This window comes from Helianthus annuus, chromosome 4 (genome assembly GCF_002127325.2).
Source record: "Helianthus annuus cultivar XRQ/B chromosome 4, HanXRQr2.0-SUNRISE, whole genome shotgun sequence".
Lineage (NCBI taxonomy): Eukaryota > Viridiplantae > Streptophyta > Magnoliopsida > Asterales > Asteraceae > Helianthus > Helianthus annuus.
This window is the reverse complement of record NC_035436.2, coordinates 177,494,893-177,517,433: the sequence shown is the minus strand read 5'-3', so window position 1 is coordinate 177,517,433 and position 22,541 is coordinate 177,494,893. Positions and strand designations below refer to the sequence as shown.

The 22,541-nt window shown below is 39.3% G+C and overlaps 2 protein-coding genes across 2 annotated transcripts; both read left to right on the top strand.

The window, feature by feature from the left end:
• The first annotated feature begins 17,437 nt into the window (after positions 1-17,437).
• Positions 17,438-18,165, top strand: LOC110927574. The gene is made up of 2 exons (XM_035989475.1): positions 17,438-17,843; positions 17,957-18,165. The coding sequence occupies exons 1-2, from the start codon at positions 17,438-17,440 to the stop codon at positions 18,163-18,165; spliced, it is 615 nt and encodes a 204-aa protein (XP_035845368.1).
• A 1,594-nt stretch (positions 18,166-19,759) lies between these two features.
• Positions 19,760-21,342, top strand: LOC110928734 (endochitinase EP3). The gene is made up of 2 exons (XM_022171771.2): positions 19,760-20,186; positions 20,788-21,342. Exons 1-2 carry the CDS (start codon positions 19,787-19,789, stop codon positions 21,192-21,194), a joined length of 807 nt encoding a protein of 268 aa, XP_022027463.1. The 5' UTR covers positions 19,760-19,786; the 3' UTR covers positions 21,195-21,342.
• Positions 21,343-22,541: the final 1,199 nt, after the last annotated feature.

Below are 22,541 nucleotides of genomic sequence, written 5' to 3'. Positions count from 1 at the left end.
GGCTTGTTACGTTATGGTTGCGAGTCGCAATCGTGGTCTCGAGTTGTCACGTGTTGGTTGCGAGTCGCAACCGTCGTAGTCTCGAGTCGAAATCTCGTGGTTTCGACTTGTCATGCTTTGGTTGCGAGTCGCAACCGTGTGGTTTCGAGTCGTAATGCCGTCGTTGCGAGTCGGAATGCTGTCGTTGCGAGTCGTAATCTGTCACTTTCATATACACGTGATGATGCAGAAAAGACAGTCCAAATTGTACATATGAAATCAGACCCATATTTGGAAACAGCCAATAAGGTTTCTACAAACACTTTTCCTAATTTTGACCATATACAACAATAGATCAAACATTACCATTTTAAAATCTTCAAACTATCTTCAACAAGTTCATCAAGTTCATAGTTTTTCCTAGGGTTTTCATGTTAACATAATCACACATTTTTGGACCGAAAATCACCTATTTCTAACAAGATTAATATGCAAGAACAAGTAAAACATACACTTAGTGGCATTAACATAACTCGGTTGGCCCTAAACATCCTTAAACCATTATTCCATAACCATTTAAGCATGTTAGCAAGTATCATACATAGGGTTTAACACACATAGTCAAAACTTCACAATCTTCCTAAAAATCATGCATAGTATTTCTAACCGAGCATAATACTTCTAGTTCATTTAACCAACATAAATCTTATACACAAAAGATACACAAAGATAACACTAACCGGTTATGAAAGGAGGAGCCGAAAACAAAGAAAAGAGAACCGAGAAGATGGAGTGTCCGAATTTGGTCTTGACCGAGTTTCCTCGTCCGAGATCCTTGAGCTTGAACCGAAAGTTTGGAAGAGTTTGGATGTTGTTGGCTTGGGGTTTTTAGTTGAGAGAAAATAGAAGAGGTGTGTGTTTGTTTGGTGTAACAAATGAAGGAAATGAGGAGGAGGTGGGATATATATATATGGGGTGTTTCGGGTTGGGCTTGGGGGTTTCGGCCCAAACCGGTTACGGCCCAAGGGCCACTCGAAACCAAGAGGCCCACTCGTAACCGCCCGGTTGCGAGTCATGGTCTCAGGTCGTGGTTTCGGCTCTCATATAAATATATACATAATACATACATATCACACATATCATGCAAAAATCACGTTTCCATTTAATAATATATATATACACACAAAATATTACAAGGTGATCGTTCGGAAAAACCTCGAGTGTCACATTATCCCCAAGTTTTAAGAACTTTCGTCCCGAAAGTTGAAGCAGCCACTGCCAAGCTAGCGTGTTTCAACGGGGTGTCACATCATCCCCCCGTTAGTTTGGAATTTCGTCCCGAAATTCGGCTGTAGCTTCAGTGCTGGGGTTTTCGTTTGGGAATAACTGGGGATACTTGGACTTCATCTGGTCCTCCCGCTCCCAGGTAAACTCTGGGCCGCGCCGTGAGTTCCAACGAACTCGTACAAGGGGTATCTGGCTACGTTTGAGGGTTTTGATTTCTCGATCCGTGATCTCAATCGGTTCCTCAGTAAAGTGTAGCTGTTCATCAATAGTCAGTTCCTTAAAAGGAATTACAAGTGTTTCATCCGACAAACACTTCTTCAGGTTAGATACGTGAAAAACGTTGTGCACTGCACTCAGCTCTGCAGGCAGGTTTAATCTATAAGCAACCTTACCGATTTTCTCGGTAATTTCGAATGGTCCAACATACCGTGGATTCAGCTTGCCCCGTTTACCGAAACGGACCACACCCTTCCAGGGTGAGACTTTAAGTAGAACCCGGTCCCCGACCTGGAATTCTAAAGGTTTCCTACGCTTATCAGCGTAGCTTTTCTGACGGTCACGAGCTGCCGCCATGCGTTGCCTGATCTGTGAAATCTTTTCAGTTGTATCTACCACTAACTCTGGGCCTGTGAGTTGACTGTCACCGACTTCCGCCCAGCAGAGAGGTGATCGGCATTTACGACCGTACAATGCCTCAAAAGGTGCCGCCTGAATGCTAGTGTGGTAGCTGTTGTTGTAGGAGAATTCCACCAACGGTAGATGCTTCTCCCAGTTCTTGCCAAAATCGATCACACATGCTCTAAGCATGTCTTCCAGGGTTTGGATGGTGCGTTCAGACTGCCCATCCGTTTGCGGGTGATAAGCGGTGCTCATGTCCAAACGTGAGCCAAAGGATTTGTGCATAGCTTGCCACAACTCGGAAGTAAAACGAGCGTCTCGGTCGGAAATAATAGAAGTTGGCACCCCGTGCCTGGAGACTACTTCCTTCAAATAGATTTCTGCCAAGGTAGAAAACTTGTCTGTTTCCTTAATGGCCAGAAAGTGTGCAGACTTAGTCAAACGATCTACTATCACCCAAATAGTATCATTCCCGCGTTGAGATCTAGGTAGCCCTGTAACAAAATCCATGGAAATCTGTTCCCATTTCCATTTCGGGATTTCGGGTTGCTGTAGTAGGCCTGCTGGTTTCTGATACTCGATCTTGACTCTTGCACAGGTCAAACACTTGCCAACATAGGCTGCTATGTGGGCTTTCATGCCAGGCCACCAGTATGTGGTTTTCAAGTCGTGGTACATCTTATCTGCACCAGGATGTACTGAATAACGGGACTTATGGGCTTCGTCCATCACAAGCTCTCGTAGATCTCCGTAAAGTGGGACCCAAATGCGCCCTGCCACATAGTAGGCGCCGTCTTCTTTCTGTTCTAGTTGTTGTCTCGATCCTCGCAGGGACTCAGCCCTGATGTTTTCCGGTTTCAGAGCTTCAATCTGAGCATTTTGAATCTGGGTAGGGAGACTAGACTGGATAGTAAGTTGTAATGCTCGCACGCGCCGTGGTATAGTGTCCTTTCGGCTGAGGGCGTCTGCCACGACATTGGCCTTGCCCGGATGATACTTGATGGCGCATTCGTAATCATTCAGAAGTTCAACCCATCGACGTTGTCGCATGTTTAACTCCTTCTGCTTAAAGATATGCTCGAGACTCCTGTGATCGGTGTAAATGGTGCACTTGGTACCGTACAGGTAATGTCTCCATATCTTAAGCGCAAATATCACTGCTCCCAGTTCCAAGTCATGTGTTGTGTAGTTCCTTTCATGTGTCTTAAGTTGTCGAGAGGCGTAAGCAATAACTTTCTCGCGTTGCATCAACACGCAACCGAGCCCATGAATAGACGCATCGCAGTAGACCACAAAGTCGTCAGTGCCTTCAGGTAACGAGAGAATAGGAGCACTGCAGAGGTTATCCTTAAGCCTCTGAAAAGCAGATTCCTGTGCTTCATTCCACTTGTAGGTGATGCCTTTCTGAGTGAGCGTAGTGAGGGGTTGTGCAATCTTTGAGAATCCCTGAATGAATCTGCGGTAGTAACCTGCCAATCCCAAGAATTGGCGAACTTCAGTGGGAGTCTTAGGGGTAGGCCAATTCTTTATAGAGTCGATCTTAGCTGGGTCGACGTGGATTCCATCCTTGTTAACCACGTGCCCAAGGAAATGGACTTCTCGAAGCCAGAAGTCGCATTTCGAGAACTTGGCGTACAGTTGCTCATTGCGAAGAAGTTCGAGAATAAGGCGTAGGTGCTGTTCATGCTCTTCCTGACTTTTCGAGTAGATCAAGATGTCGTCTATAAACACGATCACGAACTTGTCGAGGTAGGGTTTGCATACTCGGTTCATAAGATCCATGAACACTGCAGGGGCGTTGGTCATTCCGAAGGGCATAACGAGGAATTCATAATGACCATAACGAGTTCTGAATGCAGTTTTGGAAATATCTTCGTTACGGACCCTTAACTGATGGTAGCCTGATCGCAGATCAATCTTAGAATAGTAGCTCGATCCTTGCAGTTGATCAAACAAATCGTCGATTCGCGGGAGAGGGTAACGATTCTTGATGGTAACCTTGTTCAACTCACGGTAGTCAATGCACATTCGGAACGTGCCATCCTTCTTCTTAACAAAGAGTACCGGTGCTCCCCAGGGTGATGAACTAGGGCGGATAAATCCTTTATCCAAAAGTTCCTGTAGTTGAGTAGAGAGTTCCTTCAATTCTGCGGGGGCTAGTCGATAAGGTGCACGAGCTATAGGCGCTGCTCCGGGAGCTAGCTCGATTTGGAATTCGACCTGACGATGGGGAGGGAGTCCAGGTAGTTCCTCAGGAAATACCTCGGGGTAGTCACACACTACTGGAAAGTCTTCAATCCTCATTTCCTTTTCCTGCGTGTTGGTAACAAGTGCTAAGATAGCGGTGTGCCCTTTTCGTAAACACTTCTGGGCCTTCAAGAAGGAGATAACGCCGGAGATTTCTCCACTTTTGCCACCTTGTACAATGAGGGGTTTGCCAGAACGGCGAGGAATACGAACTGCTTTCTCTTGACAGAGGATCTCCGCGCGATGCTTGGATAACCAATCCATACCAATAACGACGTCGAAGCTTCCAAGAGTAACAGGAAAAAGGTCGATGCTAAATGTCTGACCAGACAACTCTAGTTTGCAGCCTTTGACAACATGCGAGGCCTCGATGTTTCTACCATTAGCTAACTCGACGATATGAGGAGAACTTAGTAACGAAAGCGGACGCTTAAGCTTCTTACTAATACGTAGGGATACATAACTAGCATCGGCACCGGAATCAAATAACACAGAAACGTAACAATCATCGAGTAGGAACTTACCCGTCACAACATTGGGGTCATTCCTTGCTTCTCCAGCTCCAATCACAAAAGCTCTTCCTCTAGCACCATTCCCAGCATTGTTGTTCTGATTGTTGTTCCCAGCTCCCTGATTATTGTTGCGGTTCTGATTCAGTTCAGGGCAATCCTTCTTAAAGTGTCCCTCAGCTCCACACTTAAAACATGCCCGGTTGTTTCCCTGCTGCTGTTGCTGTTGGGGTTGTTGCTGATTCTGTCTAGCCGGGAACTGACTTCTACAATCCTTGGCTTCGTGCCCCATCTTGTGGCATCGCTGACACTGGCCCTTGTTACACGCCCCATGGTGGTGTCTGTTACACTTGTTGCACTTTGGGTAGCTTCCCCGGTAGCCACCCTGTTGCTGGGTGCCTTTGCTGTTTTCAGTTTTCCTTTGCTGTGCTGGGGCCTGAGTGGGGTTAGCATCCTTGCTTTGACTTCCTTCCCACTTACGCTTGCTGTCACTAGAAGTTCCAACAGTGGCACTAATCCTTTTGGGCAACCGGCCCTCTTCTACGGCCTGATCTGTAAGTTTGTGAGCAAGTCGAACAATCGGCTGAATGGTAGTGTGGTTGGCTGAAGTGACATGGCTTCGAATCTCTGGAGCCAAACCCTTGATGTACAGTTCGATCCTTCGGTACATTGGTCGTGACATGTTTGGGCAAAGAGCGGCATAGTCATTAGACAGCTTGGTGTAGGTTTCAATTTCTGACCCAACCATCTTGAGCTCATAGTACTCATTTTCAAGCTTGTGGATGTCATCCCGGTGACAGTATTCATCCTTAATCATATCCTTGAAATCCTCCCATGCCGTAGCATTTGCAGTTTCCAATCCAAACATCTGAATCTGCGCCTTCCACCAAGAAAGCGCGCTCCCTTCAAGCGTAGCAGTAGCAAATTTCACCCAATTCGCAGGGGGACACTCACAGACAGCAAAAACAGCTTCAATTTTCTCAATCCAATGCAGAAGACCTATGGCACCCTCAGTGCCGTTGAAAGGGAGAGGCTTGCAATCCATGAAAGTTTTGAAAGTACACACTGGTGGTTGCGCAGGTGCATGCTGACCTGTTCGTGAGAAGCGAAGCGTATAGGTTTAGAGGCGAAAAGTCGATGTGGCGGTAGGATCTATACATCCTAAAACAACGAGCTTACCTATAGGGTGAGCTGCAAAAGCCGCAGCCACTGTGTTGAGCAGGTTAGTGAACTGAGCCTGCGTCATGTTAATGTTTCCTCTTCCGCGTCCACTCATTGTCTTCATAACCAGAAAACACAGTATGAGTGTGATGTCGTAGTGTAGCGAGAATGAGATAGAAGAGAGAGGTGTATCTATCTAGTTTAGGCACACTAGTACGTATATCATAACAGGAAACATAAAGCGAACAAGTAAACACTGGTCCGAGCTATGAGGTCAAAAGTGTTGAGCCCTGCACTTGGAGTGTAGTGTCGTCGCGAGTCACGGGTTATAGTCTAGTTTTCTCCAAAAAGATTTTCCTTTTTTTTTTTTTAAAACCAAGTTCACTATAACCAATGGCTCTGATACCAATCTGTCACACCCCCAAAATCCACCTGCGGATAACACCCGCTTCGGGGGCGTGACTGACCAGGATCCAGCCACCAATTATACCGAATACTTAAGTTGATAACAAAAGTAATACTTACTATTCATAAGCTTAGCAAATATTAAGTTCAGAGTTTAAAGTTTTAAGTTCAAAACAGTAATAAGTAGCGGAAGCATAAGTAAGGTAGTTTAAAACAAAGTTCATGATTCAAAATAAGGTAACACCCAACACAAGGGTGAACAGACACTACACGTTCCCAAGCTGCAAGCTCCTTCGTCACTAGTTACCTGCAAAGCATGCAGTAAGGGGTCAACAATAATGCTGAGTGAGTTCACTAGTTGTCCAGTTTTAATTTCCAAAAACTTTGTTTCACCGGTTAATTTATCCGTTTATACATGCCTTGGGGAGCTACCCCAAAAGTTAGCGACTAAACTGTTTTTCCAATACCGAACACTAGGTAACCGTTGCGTATCCGCAGGATGCCCCGATGTCAATGTTCTATCATCATTGACGGATTTCTGAGTTCATTAGTTCACGCCCGTCCCAAACCAGGGCACGGTGTGAGGCTGGTAAACACCTAAATAGCGCTATCAACTAATAACCCGCTCGCCTAACCCGGCGACTAATCGGTATTTGTAGTAGGGACTTGAGTGATAGAGTTGCGTTTAGTGCCGTTAGTTGCAATCCGTATAAACAGTGATTAACCAAAAGGTTTCCCAATACCCGGGAAGGAAAAGTAAGTTTTGTTCCCAATAACTAGGGAAGGTATGTAAATGGTATCCCCTTTTACCAGGGGATAGGATTGTTTTAGTCTTGTGTCCCAAACCACCGGGACGCATGCTTTTAAGTTGTGAACTCACCTTGGGTTGCTCGGTAGGTTTAGGTTACTTGTCAATCACGTTGGTCACCACGTCCTAACATGGTTACCGGTATAGGTCAGGTTCGGTGTACAAGCATTCACGTAAAAGCACATATAGGCACGTAACATACATACTGGTAAACAGTCATTGGGTTATTGGGCCGGCCTAAACAATTAAACAGTCAACAGCAACACATAGTCCATTTAACAGATAGCCCAAGTTAACACAAAATGGCCCAATAACCAAAATGGACAGCCCACTCGCAACCAGCTGGTCTCGAGTCGCAACCAGGTGGTCTCGGCTTGTTACGTTATGGTTGCGAGTCGCAATCGTGGTCTCGAGTTGTCACGTGTTGGTTGCGAGTCGCAACCGTCGTAGTCTCGAGTCGAAATCTCGTGGTTTCGACTTGTCATGCTTTGGTTGCGAGTCGCAACCGTGTGGTTTCGAGTCGTAATGCCGTCGTTGCGAGTCGGAATGCTGTCGTTGCGAGTCGTAATCTGTCACTTTCATATACACGTGATGATGCAGAAAAGACAGTCCAAATTGTACATATGAAATCAGACCCATATTTGGAAACAGCCAATAAGGTTTCTACAAACACTTTTCCTAATTTTGACCATATACAACAATAGATCAAACATTACCATTTTAAAATCTTCAAACTATCTTCAACAAGTTCATCAAGTTCATAGTTTTTCCTAGGGTTTTCATGTTAACATAATCACACATTTTTGGACCGAAAATCACCTATTTCTAACAAGATTAATATGCAAGAACAAGTAAAACATACACTTAGTGGCATTAACATAACTCGGTTGGCCCTAAACATCCTTAAACCATTATTCCATAACCATTTAAGCATGTTAGCAAGTATCATACATAGGGTTTAACACACATAGTCAAAACTTCACAATCTTCCTAAAAATCATGCATAGTATTTCTAACCGAGCATAATACTTCTAGTTCATTTAACCAACATAAATCTTATACACAAAAGATACACAAAGATAACACTAACCGGTTATGAAAGGAGGAGCCGAAAACAAAGAAAAGAGAACCGAGAAGATGGAGTGTCCGAATTTGGTCTTGACCGAGTTTCCTCGTCCGAGATCCTTGAGCTTGAACCGAAAGTTTGGAAGAGTTTGGATGTTGTTGGCTTGGGGTTTTTAGTTGAGAGAAAATAGAAGAGGTGTGTGTTTGTTTGGTGTAACAAATGAAGGAAATGAGGAGGAGGTGGGATATATATATATGGGGTGTTTCGGGTTGGGCTTGGGGGTTTCGGCCCAAACCGGTTACGGCCCAAGGGCCACTCGAAACCAAGAGGCCCACTCGTAACCGCCCGGTTGCGAGTCATGGTCTCGGGTCGTGGTTTCGGCTCTCATATAAATATATACATAATACATACATATCACACATATCATGCAAAAATCACGTTTCCATTTAATAATATATATATACACACAAAATATTACAAGGTGATCGTTCGGAAAAACCTCGAGTGTCACAAAAAACGCCAAACTTGGAAGATGGAATGTCTAAGACCATAAAAACTCATAAAAACCTGAACAAAATCAGTAAAAAATACAAACAGTAACTGAAAAGATGGCTACTTTATTAATATCATTTATTATAAATAAAAATCCCGCCTAAACTACGCGCCAGAAACATCCTATAAGAGAGACGTCTCTTCACAATCAACTGATCACACCACCAAAAAAATAAACGCCATCTTTCTAACAAACTATTCACTTTAAACGCCAAAAAAGATACTTAAAAAACCACAGATGCGGATCCTCATTTCTTCTTTATTGAGTATTTCTGAATGAAGTTTCACTGAATGGATAATCCTACTCTGAGGTGGGTATATCTATAAGCTTTTGCTGAATGAGATGGACAAATTTTCATGAAAAAACGAAGAAAAAAAGACTTTTACCCCTTAATGAAGACGGGCGTTATGTAGGAAAATAAGGATTTACATAAGGTATTCAAAACAGGTTCAAAGCAGGTTCAAAACGCCAAAAAGGTTAAAGTAGAAACGGCTGATGACAGTGAAGATTTGGAAGAGAAATTAGATTATAATTTTTATTTTTTTATTTTTTTCAGTTTCTATTGTTTGTTATCTGATTCTCTGATTTTATTATCTAATTCTCTACTAAAAAAATTTAATATAAAACGCCAAAAACACCAAAACGACTGATAGTGTGAAAACTGAGAGAATAGATGCTAGCAAAGCACGATGTTGCTAATAAACGCCAAACAAGGTATTACTGAAAAATCAACACTAATTCACCGATGAAATTGAACGAAATAGTAATTGCTAAACAGTAAAATGAAGAGACGGTAACATTATTGCCAAACATTTATTATATTAAAAGCCACTACATGGAAAACTAAATTTATTTATCTTTTCAAAACGCCATAATTGTCTGTCAAATTATAGACCTGTATCCTACTTGATATAATAAACATCAAGAAAATACTGATGTTTTTTACATCATAGACATGCACCCTGATTTAAAAAACAATAAAAACGCCAAAACATACTTAAAACGCCAAAAATATTAACTATGATTCTGATCTACAAACAATAAAACGCGGCGTATTTATTAAACGCCAAAAAAATGGAAACGGGATGTGACACGCGTTTAAAAAAAGAAATATGAAAGGACAAAAAAGCCCCTCCGCCCTTCTCTATGCCGCGTGACACGTGTTGGGCCAGGATGCGTTCTCACACTTTTGAGCGTTTTCTCATGAACCCGTTTCTATACATATATATATATATATATATATATATATATATATATATATGGGATTAGGTTCATTTGTGAACAACATCTTCATAGTGAAATGCGTGAACTAATAAGGACTATTGATTTCTTTTTTAGTTGTTAGGAGTAGGATTGTAATTTTATAATAATTTAGTTTTAAATCTTTATTTTAATAATGGTTTTTCAGTTATAGAATCCTTTTTTCTTGTGATTATCATCAACAATATCTTTTAATCTTTTACAAAAATCATTATTTGAACTTACGTAACTTACGTAACTTACAAAATCATAAAACCCAGAATTCATTCACACACTTCTTCCATAATACCCAGAATTTCGTAATACCCATAATGCATTCGATCATCGCCGGCAGTTCTATCGTCGCCGCCGGCAGTTCTATTGTCCTCGGTAGTTGCACTGGGTATCGTAGTTGGATCCGACGACTATTAATCATTAAAGACTTGGATTCCGGCGAACATTAATCGGAAAAGGCAGTTGATTTTGTTAAACCCAGGTGTGTATCAATATTTCGGACTATTTTAATGAGTTTGATTGATTTGCAATTGTTTTGATGTGATACACACACAGTTCAGTCTGATCGAAACATATTTCAAAATTTTTGTTTTTCAAACTATAAAAAAATTATCTGAATCTAAGTTCAAAGTCTGAGCTGTTGTTGTTGTTCAAATTGGATCTGAGTTGATTGGATCGTGTTGATCGGGTTATTTAGATAGAATTAGCAACTTGCAGATTGTTGTAGTTATAAGATCTGAATGAGTGTTTAGAGGTATTAGAATGTGATCGTGAATCACAAAATTGATAGAAAAGATAAAAAGAATTGCAGGAGTTGCAGGTCATAAGTCGATAGATTAAAGAAGAAGCTGACTTTTTATGACAGTTAGTTTATGTTGAGAAAGAGGTCAAGTGGTTTTGAGATAAATGTCAGCTAAAAAGTTATGTGTATATGCACAGGTGTATAGTGAAAATTTTTCTTGAGGTTTATGGTTTTATGTTTCCCCCGAGCGATACACAAATGTACAGATCATGTATGTTTTAGTTGTTTTTATGTATATTCGATATACGGATGCGTAGAATGCATTTTGCTTTTAGTTTATCCTTCATTGTTTTGTGTGTATATTTAATCTTTTGAGTACTTTAAATGTCTAGAATCGGTTGCTAGTAATGTATACGAAAGTCCCAATAGGAATAGGTATTGGACACCAGCTGTACCACCCAGTTTCAAACCATTTATCAAAGCAAGATTTAGTACAAAATACCCAAAATATGCAACACACACAATACTTTGATAAATAAAGAAAATATGAACATTAACCAACGTCTAAAGCCTTTTAAACAAAGTTCACAGTGCAATTTCAAAAACCAGCCACTTTGGCTACCAAACAAAAGTCTATGTATGCATTTATGGTCTGCCATGCAGTCAACTAAACAAAAGTCTTTTTCGCCTTGTCAAATGCAGCCACTTAGGCCATTATTCGATCACGGTGCTTGTTTGTATATACATTGTCAAACAGTGTCAAACACGCATTCTAAATCCTTCTGAACTTTTCCAAATGTTCAGCATCGTCATATCCAGTGTTACATAACAAATCGTCGGCCTGCATCAAAGGTACCACAAAACAGGCGTACTAGTCACTTTTATTTGTATATACATTTAGCGTATACATCAATTAAATTTAGCATACTACTCACAGAGCAATCCGTATGACAGAAAAGGCTTGTCAAATGCAGCCATTTAGGCCACGTCAGCATTCACTTTTTCACTCTATATAAACCTTGTTTCATCCCCACCGAGCTTCTACCACTGCCGTCCCGAATTCAAAATTCTCAAAAGCAGTTTCCATTATCACTTTCTTTCCGATCATGGCTCTAAACATCTAAAACCCTCATAACTACCTCCCCATCTTCGAGAAAACCAGCAAAAATACCAGCTTTCATTCAATAATTGACATTTTAATGTCATCAAAATACAAAGCAATCCTTACTACTGATGCTTCAGTTCATACAATACACTCTGAAAATTTTGGGCTAAAGCTGAAATACAGTCTAAAAATATTAAGCCGGTTGCCATCACATCTAAAGTCGGAAAAAGTCCGGTTCGAATTTCCCCATCTACAATTTCCACTACATTTGCATTGGACGACTTGGCAGGTAAGACCAACTTTGAAAAGCATGAACTTCATACAGGGTTCATTGAAAGAGGGTATGATGCACAATTAAAGGGAGTTACTATTTTCAAACCAAACTTCCCTCCGCCAAAGGAATTTTTTTCCATACTCTTTTAACTTGTCTCTCAGCCAAGACCACCACATTTAATGAGATACCTTTAAAAATTTAGTATTTGGGATATGCTGTTTTAACAAAATCCGATTACAATTTATCCCAGGCACTGTTTTCTGATTTGGTGACTAATGTGAAAAAAGTGAAAAAGGGTGCTAATAATGCTTTTATGTTGTATCCAAGACTTCTAAGCTATTACCTACGAAAACAAGTGTCACAAACAAATTTTGAATAAGGTGTAGCTTTTCAAATAAATAGTCTTACAAGTGAAACTTTTACCAGACTTATGGATAAAGGGTCAAAAGTTTCAAAAACACAAACAAAGGGGGATGAGCCTGTTTGAGATGCATCCACATATGTTGCTCAAACCTCTGTTGTTGAGCCCACTGCTCCTAGTGATCATGACCCACAACCGGTGTTGTGAAATGCACACTAGCAAAACCCAAAAAGAAACCCGTCACATCCAAAAATTCCACCAAAACAAAACAAAATAAAAAGGGTCTTCTGGAAGATGAGATCCCAGAGGTTAACCCAGTGACAACACAAATGTCACTTGAAACCACTACTGCTACTTCCTCACAACAGTTGGAAAGATCTCAACCCCTCCAAACTCCTCATGCATCCTCACAAAAGGATCACCTTGTTAGTACAGTGACATCACATCATGAAGCATGCCTTTCATTTGAAAATATGCTTAAAAGCCCTCCTCCCAGGGCAATATCACTTTCTACACCACAACCCTCTCCCCAAATTCCACCAACAATAATACCTCTGTTTGAAGCAACTGAAATTCAGACTCAAAACAGTCCCTCTCACTCACACATTAATGAGAATATAACCCAACAAATGACTGTCTAAACCAATTCAATTTGTTATCCCACAAACAGTTGAGTAGGTTACACCCCTTGAGTTTCACGAAACTCTTGGTGGTAGTTCAAGTGGAGCAGCCACTACAACTGTTGAATCCATTGATTTACAGTTGGACAGTGGTTTCATACTTAAGACTCCCTTGAAGGAAACCACTGTTGAGGCTACAACTGTAACCTCTGCTCTAGTAGGAAGTCCCCAGAACCAAGAAAAAAAGGCCATTTGTTTATGATGATTTGGAGTCTTCTCCTATTATCAAAACAAATACAACCACCACGGGTGGGAATTCAGATGAACCTATTAAATTAGGTGATGAATTAAGATATAAAGATTTGGCAGATAGAATGTCTACCATGGAAACATCTATTGCTGAAATGAAAGAAATGATGAAGCAAATGATAGAGCTTTCTAAAAGTCAACCTAGCACTCAGCAAATTGCCAATGAGCTTTGGAATTCTATGCAACCCATCCTTTAAGCTCAAAGGAATTTGGCTGAAAGCAACCATAACTCCCACATGGAACTTATCAGAATTATGGTTGATGCTAGGTATAAAGATACACAAGCAGACATTAGGGGCATTAAGAAACATGTGCTCAAAGTTACTGGCTCTACCCCTACACCAATCTTTAAGAAAGATGATGATGATGATGATGATGATGATGATGATGATGATGATGATGATGCCCAAAAGGGGGAGAAAGATTCACTGAGAAAGTTGCTACCTGATTCAAAAGCTAAACCAAAACCAAAGGTGCAACAACAACCAGAGTCTGCTCAACAAAAATCTTCTGTAAAAGCTTCAGAAGCTGGAAAGGAAAAAGGGATTGATGAGACCCTAAACAAGAAAGCTGAAGAGATAGCTTTGGAAAAGCAGAAGAAGCAAGATAAAAAGGAAAGCAAAGCTTCAAATTGGTTGAAAGAACAGGCAAAGTAGAAGGAAAAAAGGAAAATATTTGTACTTCAAAAAGAAGGAAGTCTACTGGAAAAGTCAGACCACCAATTGCCACCCTTCCAAAAACCACTGCTACTCCTACAAAATATGTATCCACTACTAAACCCAAAACCAAACTTCTCCACAACAACCACCACAAAAGAAGCAGAAAATAGCTTCACCACCATCATCACCAATTCACCCAACAGATGCTGATACAACAAAAGTATCAGCAGATGTTTGTCAAACGTCTGCCATGATCATTTTCACTGCACCACCAACAACCCAACCACCTCCAACATCACAAAGAGTTCCCACACATCCACCCTCACCACCAGAACGTTCTCCTTCACCACAAATCAAGTCCACATGCAAGAGAAAAACTCATGTTGTGCTAGAAGACGATGAGAAATTAAATCAGCAATCTCCGTATCATCTGCCCCATTCAAAACATTCAATCCTCATCACTTCCACCCAGAAAACCCACTTCATCCCTTCCAATTGCTACACTACCATAAGTCATTCCCCTGGCAGCTCAATATCCTCTGGAGGTAGCCATTGTTAAAGGTGAAATTGAGTCATTCTTCACAATAGAAGATACATTAAATAGATCCTTCCCATCACTTTATGGCTATAGGCAACCTCAAAACTTAGATGAGTATTTGAAATTAAAGCAAGACAGGCCGAGCTTATAGCAAGAGAGAATAGCATAGGGATGGATGACAGGAAATACCGGGAACGCTTATCACATGAGCTTAGCAAAGTTAGAAAACTTGAAGACTTTGCTAAGGATGTGAGTAAATCCATGTCTGAGAGACCAATAAATCCTGAGCTTGAGAAGGAACTGAGGGATGATTATGTTGAACAAATTATGAAGCACAAACCATATAAAGCAACCAGAGCTCAATTCAAAGACTGGTCATCAAATGCTCTTAGGGAAGAAATTGAAAGAATCACAAAAATGCGTAATGATCCTTTGGTAAAGGCAACTCCACCTAACTGGAAGAAAATCAAACAAGTGGTTCCAGATGAGGCATTAAAGCTTAAAAGAATGAGAGCAGAGCTTGTGGCTGCTGATTATGGTTTAGCTAGATCCATTGCTAGATGGTCTAAACTCAACATAGTTGAGACCTACAAAAAGCTGGAAGAACTCAGAGCTAAAGATCCCAAAGATCCTCAAAAGCCAGTCTATCCTACAACTGTTTCCTTGCCTCAACAGACTCATACTCCCAAAAAGCTTCTCTCAGCATCTACTTTATCTACAATTGCCTTAAGACAATTAAAAAGGCAAAAGCAGACTGATGAGGAAGTTGAGCAGAAGTATGAAGAACACAGAAAAGAGGCAATAAAGTGTCTGTTTGATTACCACATTGACCCTGCTGCTGACTTACTTACTTCTCAACTCAAAGAAACAGTTGCAAATTTAGTCAGCAAACCACAATCACCAAACTCATCTTCAATAAGTCTTGTCTCAAGAAAACCATCTGATCCAAAAATAGTAAAGTGGAAGTCATCCTCAGACACCCACGTATTGACTTTGATTAGGTCAGATGGTAGTGTTGAAAAGCTTAAAATGGAGAGTGCATGTGGTCTGAATGCATACGATCTCCAAAATTTATTGGACCTTCAACTTGAAAGGGATGATGAAGAAGACATGTTCTCCCTGGACTTAGAACTACCATTCAAAGGACAAATCAGGAAGATGTTGATCAGAAATAAAGATCAGTAATAAAGAAGGATTTTGGCATCATCTGTTCTATAGGGAGATTGTTGGATCAACAGCTGCGGCACTGTTTCCAGCAGCATATGTAGCCAGGACATAACATGTAGCAAAGGAGATGTTGCTGGGTAAGAGACTCTTGATTGGGCTTTGGTGAAAGTTGTTGAGGCAGGTGATTGTATGATCGTAGTTAACGTTTGTTGAAAGTTAAGTTGTATTCAAATTCTATTGATTTTTTTCAAAGTAAAGATTTTAAGTTTTTAGCATATTCGTTTGATGTTTTATAACTTCTGTATTGAAGTTTGATAAACACATTTCCAACAGATATGAACATTCGGCAAAGTAAAATAGTAGTTCTCGCTTTTTATGATGAAAGGTAGTGACTAACTTTCGATTATTTGTTTAGGCTGATTATTTATTTAGTTGTAAATCAGAGTTCAAATGCATCAACATGCAAGATTTGTGAGAATAATTCATGACTAATTTAATATTAATTAATTAAAAGAAAAACTAAACTAAAAATCACAATATCTATACACCTATCTATACTTTGTATTAAAATGTGGTATGCATGAATTTCTAAAAACCACCCGTGTTAACATACGGGTATCACTACTTGTAGATTTAATTAGAGACATAAATTCTAATAAAAACAAATTAAATGATACGAGAAAAACTCTACTCAATAGTTTATCACTACATATCGAAGAGACTTATTAATAATTTTATTAAATTAATTTCCATTAATGCTTTCCAAATTTTCCAACTAGTCTACTACTCTATCCACCCACAATCCAACTAGGATTTTAAATTATAGCGTGTTCAACAACAACTACTTAGACTAGAAGGTATGGGGGCCGGCTTGGCCCGGCGCCGGACCCCCACACCGCCCCCCTGCTTCGGCTATCGGCGCAAACGGCCACCCACCGCCGGGTGGGCCGACCCTCTTTCAAATAATATAGCCATTGTAACGGCTCTTTCCTTTAAAAAAAAATTCATTTTTTTATATATGATCACCCACTTTCACTATTATTTCCCCACTTTCAACCCAAAACCCTCTCACTTTTATACCAAATTCTCCCTACTTTTATAAAAAAAATATCTTTTTACCCACAATGGCTTCTAATCCTTGGTGGCCCTCGTCTTCGGATGACGAAGAGGAGATGTTTTTCGCAAACGCTGTACTACGGGCGGGACAGATTTTAATCGAAGAGGAAGAGGAAGAGGAAGAGGAAGAGGAAGAAATTGGTGAAAATGTTATTACCACATGAATACGCATTAACAGAGACCGCCAAGGTTTTCATTACAAAATTTCATTGTCCTTATTTTTTTTAACTCGTACTTATATATTATATATGACAGGAGCGCACGACAAATTGGTGAACGATTATTTTTCGGATGAGCCACTTTACAACGCCGACATTTTTAGACGCAGGTTCCGAATGAGTCGCCGCTTATTCACAAGGATTGCCAATGATTTGGCGGGGCTAGACCCGTTTTTCACGCAACGTCCTGATGCTCGAAATTATCAAGGGTTTACAACGTTACAAAAGTGTACTGCGGCCATTCGACAACTGGCGTACGGGACAGTGGCCGACGCTTTGGACGAGTATTTACAGATGTCGGCAAGAACTACGCGGGAATGTTTGTATCGGTTTTGCCATAATGTGGTGAAACTGTATAGCAAAAAGTATTTGCGGAAACCAAACGCGTATGATGTTCAACAGTTGTACCAAGCTCATGAAGCAAGGCACGGGTTTCCGGGAATGCTTGGTACCATTGATTGTATGCATTGGGAGTGGCATAGTTGCCCGACTGCGTGGCGCGGCCAATATACGCGAGGTGATCACGGATATCCAACCGTGATACTTGAAGCTGTGGCATCACAAGATTTGTGGATATGGCATTCTTTCTTTGGTCTCCCTGGTTCACTCAACGACCTCAACGTGTTATACCAATCGGCCATTTTTACCGATGTCGTTAATGGAACGGGACCGGACACACGTTTTACAGTTTCTGGGGTAGAGTATAGACGTGGGTATTATCTTGCTGACGGGATATATCCGTCTTGGTCTACAATTGTGAAGACTATTCCATATCCCGAGGACGAAAAACGGAAAAAATTTGCGAAGCGTCAAGAAGCGGCAAGAAAAGACATCGAACGTGCTTTTGGTGTCTTACAAAAAAATGGGCCATCCTTGCACAACCGGCACGTGCGTTCACCCCAAAAAGGCTGCGTCTTTGTATGTACGCTTGCATTTTGCTCCATAACATGATTATTGAAGACGAGGGTCGGGCGATTTGTGAGTATGATGAGAATGCATCTTGGGGGAACACTGTCCCGGTTGATCCCCCACAACAGGATTTAAACTCGTTCTCGCTAACAAACGACTTCACGCATGCAAACCTTCAACAAGATCTGGTAGAACATATTTGGAACAACGTTAACATGGTGGACGATGACGGAGCCGAAGGCGAAGACGAAGACGAGTAGTGTGTTTGTTTTAAATTTTAGACTTCGTAGGCTTTTTTTATTTTTTAGTTTCGGTATTTTTTTTTTAGGAAATGTAATTTTTTTTATTTTTATGTTATGAAATGAAATTATTTTATGTTGTTTTATATTGTGTTTTTTAAATTTTATAAAGATTTTATTACCTTGGGTTATTAAATTAAAACAAAAGAAATTATAAAATAATGAGGTGGGGCCCCATCCTCCATCCCCCTCCATCCTTCATTTGGCTCATCCCCCACGAGCCGCCTACGTGGCGCCTACGTGGAGGCTCATCCCCGTGGGGATGAGCCGAACCATACCCTCTAGTCTTACTAGTTTATCACCGTATACTAAAGAGTCTCATTAATAATTTTGTTTGAACAATACAAAGGGTAATTTTGTCATAGACCAAGTAAACGGCTGGCTATTGACTATAAAGGATTCGATGTCGATTTTTTGTATGCATTTATACCAAAATTAGCCTAGCCCCACATCATTTGGCATCTTTACTTATTTGATCGATTCAACTAAGATTGAGATTGGTACAAAAAATCGTAAATAAGTAAAAACACAAACTGATTTCTTGGCTTAATGGTTAAGGGCACTGGCGGACTCAGTATTTTTTTCCACTAGAGTCCGATTTTCACTGTTAAGATTTTTACAACTAAACGTTAGAATTTTCGGGTCAATTATCGGTCGGGGCGGGGCGAGAAACATAATAAAATACAATATCAGATAAAACTATATGATCGTTACTCATTAGAAAACACACAGTAAACAAAAGATGCCATTGAAATGAAAAAAAAAAAAAAAAACATCACAAAAATTTTAAGTTATTCCTACGAAAATCAAACTGATATAACTCAACCAACCTTATCTTTTAAACATTAGACGTACTAAAATTATCATCTGGGCTCAAGTTACTACACGTAAGTAATTCAGTTACCTCACCAAATTCTTGTATTTACATATTTCAATCACATTAATAAGGATTAAATAATATTGGTATGTTGTTCCCAATAATGATAGCCATGATGGGAGCAATTAATCCTCATAGAATGATTCAAAAATGCTAAACCATGTCCAGTGAGTTGCTAAAAAAGAAACAAAACACGTTACATAAAAGGGTCGAACTTGAGACCAATTTGTTTGGGGAGAAGGGATTTACCACCACGCTAAGTTTTTTTTTTTATGGGGTCCAACGAATTATTTTTATGGGGTCCTTAAAAAAATTAACAAAACGGTTCTACTAATTTTTTAGAAAACATTGGGGTCCGGGGACCCCGACCCATCCTATATGGGTCCGCCCCTGGTTAAGGGAGAGGTGGCAAGCTTTGCTTTTCTTGAAGGTCTTGGGTTCAAGTCCAGACAAGTGGGTTTTAATACTAACTTGGTAATGCTAGCATAATACTAACTACTAACCCGGTTAACGATATCCTAATCATACGCCGTAAAAAAAATAGCTAGATTATATGATAGTTTAAAAATATTTGATTGGGATAAAACATATGTGGAATAAAATGGCATACGTTGAATTTAGGCAAACTAAAGTGAGCCCACATTATTAATTTTTACACTATAAATACACAACCACCAATCCACGAACAATATCAAACAATCCACCATGAAAACATACGGAATCCTCCTCATTGCCGGAGTATTTTTGGCCGGAATCCTCAACACCGCTGCGCAGAACTGCGGTTGTGCTCCAAACTTGTGCTGCAGCCAGTACGGTTATTGCGGCACGGGGGTTCAATACTGTGGAACTGGCTGCCGACAAGGGCCATGTACCACGTCTCCCAGTCCCACAAATAATGCCGATATTTCTAGCATCGTAACGGATGCATTCTTCAACGGGATCGCGAATCAAGCAGGTGGAGGCTGTGCAGGAAGAGGATTTTATACACGCGCCGCCTTTCTTGAAGCCCACAGAAGCCATAGCCAATTCGGTAGGATTGGTTCGGCAGATGATTCAAAGAGGGAGATTGCCGCTTTCTTTGCACATGTTACGCATGAAACTGGACGTAAGACCATGCATTCTTCTATATTTTATATTACATTTCTCATATATAACTCACAAATTTAAATAAAATTATTATATACAATGTTAGTGTATATATTTTTTTAACGACAAATGTTACTTCTAATCTGTTACACCAATAATGCTAAACTATTCTTTATTGTCCGGGTTTGAACCTGAGACCTCTACTCTAAGAGACATATGTCTCTACCAAGTGGGCTAGCCACACTTCACCTACTATCAGTCTCTTCACCTACTATCACTCTCTTTAACTTTCATTAAATGTTTTTGAGGGTGCAAGTGGAAGGTTTAGGTTTTTGGGGGGTGTCGATGGGGGTGGGTTATGTGGTTTAAGTTTTTTTCGTATTAATGCACATGTGTAGTACCATTTTTATTTATTTTATTTTATTTTATTTTATTTTATTTTTTTGAAAAAAGTTTTTTATATATATTAAATATAACGATTTTTATAAAAAAAAATAAAAAAAAAATTGGTATGTTTTTTAGAGGTTTTTAGTTGTTTGTATATATCTTTTCAATAGTCGTTACATAAATTTTATTAAATGTTTTATTAATTAATTTCATAAATTTTCATGTGTGGCCAGATTTTTGTTACATTGAAGAAATAAATGGCCGCTCACAAAATTACTGTGACACCGGATTTCCTCAATATCCATGTAACCCTAGCAAGCGTTACTACGGGAGAGGTCCACTCCAATTGACATGGAATTACAACTATGCTCAAGCTGGTAGAGCCATCGGGTTTGATGGGCTCGGTAACCCTGATATTGTGGCCACAAATCGCGTCATCTCTTTTCGAACCGCCTTATGGTATTGGATGAATAGTGTGCGCCCGGTCATAGGTCAAGGATTTGGAGCTACTATTCGAGCTATCAACGGACCACTGGAATGTAACGGTCGGAATACAGCCACTGTAGACTCTCGTGTCCGGTACTATACTCAATATTGTAACCAGCTTGGAGTTGCACCAGGCAATAACCTTCGATGTTAGACGGACATTGAGATCGAATAATAAATTTATTTATGAATGTACTATGGCTGTTCGATGGAATAAGATATATATACCTGTACTCTTGTGGTATATATGTCGTGTATGTATTAAACAATATTAATAGAAATAAATGAAAATTAATGTCTTATTTTGAGTTTTCTAAGTATATAGTGATCTGTGAGTAGGATTTTCTTTTTAGCTTAATTTATAAAAAAACTAGGTTAAAACCCCGTGTATTACACGGGTTGTATAAGTGTAAATTTATATAATAAATAATAAAAACGATATATCTTTAAAAAATCCGTGTATTGAACGTATTGAACAAAATATAATGTCATATATTAATACATACAGTCGTTATGATTTATCTTTCAAAAAAGAACTTTGATGTACTATTTACTTATTATAACATTTTACTTTGTTTTTTTATATTTACTATTAGCTTAAAAACAGATGTATTACATAGGTTGAATAATATTCTCATGATGCATTCAAATTATGAAATACAATTATTTTAGTTAGTTTTAAGGACTTTCATGCTTGTTTGTTTATTTTGATCGATAAAACACTCGTCTCAATTTTGTATTCAAGAGAGTTTGTGGTACAAAAAGGTAGAGATCGATCCCCACATTTTTATGTATTTTCATCATTTTTTATGAATTATACCATAAGAAATAAATTCTCTTTGAATGGAGTATAGAATTGTTATATTTTTAAAAATGATGTTCTTTCTAAATGTTGATGCAATGTGCGATGAATGATGGGTGTAAACCAATTATAACCTCACGTCTAACATTACAAAGGTGAAACTAATTTGTCTAAATTTGACATTTGAAAGAATTGTGAGACTATAACGGTGAGTCCAAACCATTATAGTGATGCATCTAAAAACACTTATAGTTTGATAAAAGCATATGCCCTGGACCTAGAATTATTTAATTCTAGCGAAAGAAAAAACAATAATGCAATCTAATCTAATTCTAATAAAGGATTTCAAATAATGTCACGTGGCATTATAATACACTTATAACTTTGAATTCTTGTATATTTTTTTCTAAGTTAGCTATGTTTGAATAGACCTGAATTCGAAACGAATTCAAATAAGTTTGTTCGCGTTACTATTTGCGTTAATTTAATAATAATATTATTAATATTAATAATGATATATTAGATTATTATTATTGTTATATCAAACTAATATTGTTAATATATAATCCTTGTGTTTTATCTTTATTGTTATTATTTAATGTTATTTATTTATTTAATTATATTGTTAATTATAAGCCGTAAAAAGTTTTTTAGTATTGTTTACTTTTTATTATTATTATTATTATTATTATTATTATT

What these genes read in the sequence shown, in the direction of transcription:
- LOC110928734 (XM_022171771.2), top strand. Translation starts at nt 19,787, where the DNA reads ATGAAAACATACGGAATCCTCCTCATTGCCGGAGTATTTTTGGCCGGA. An exon ending in TGTTACGCATGAAACTGGAC is followed by an intron (nt 20,187 to 20,787) that starts GTAAGACCATGC and finishes ATGTGTGGCCAG; the next exon opens with ATTTTTGTTACATTGAAGAA.
- LOC110927574 (XM_035989475.1), top strand. Translation starts at nt 17,438, where the DNA reads ATGCTTGGTACCATTGATTGTATGCATTGGGAGTGGCATAGTTGCCCG. An exon ending in AGACATCGAACGTGCTTTTG is followed by an intron (nt 17,844 to 17,956) that starts GTGTCTTACAAA and finishes TGATTATTGAAG; the next exon opens with ACGAGGGTCGGGCGATTTGT.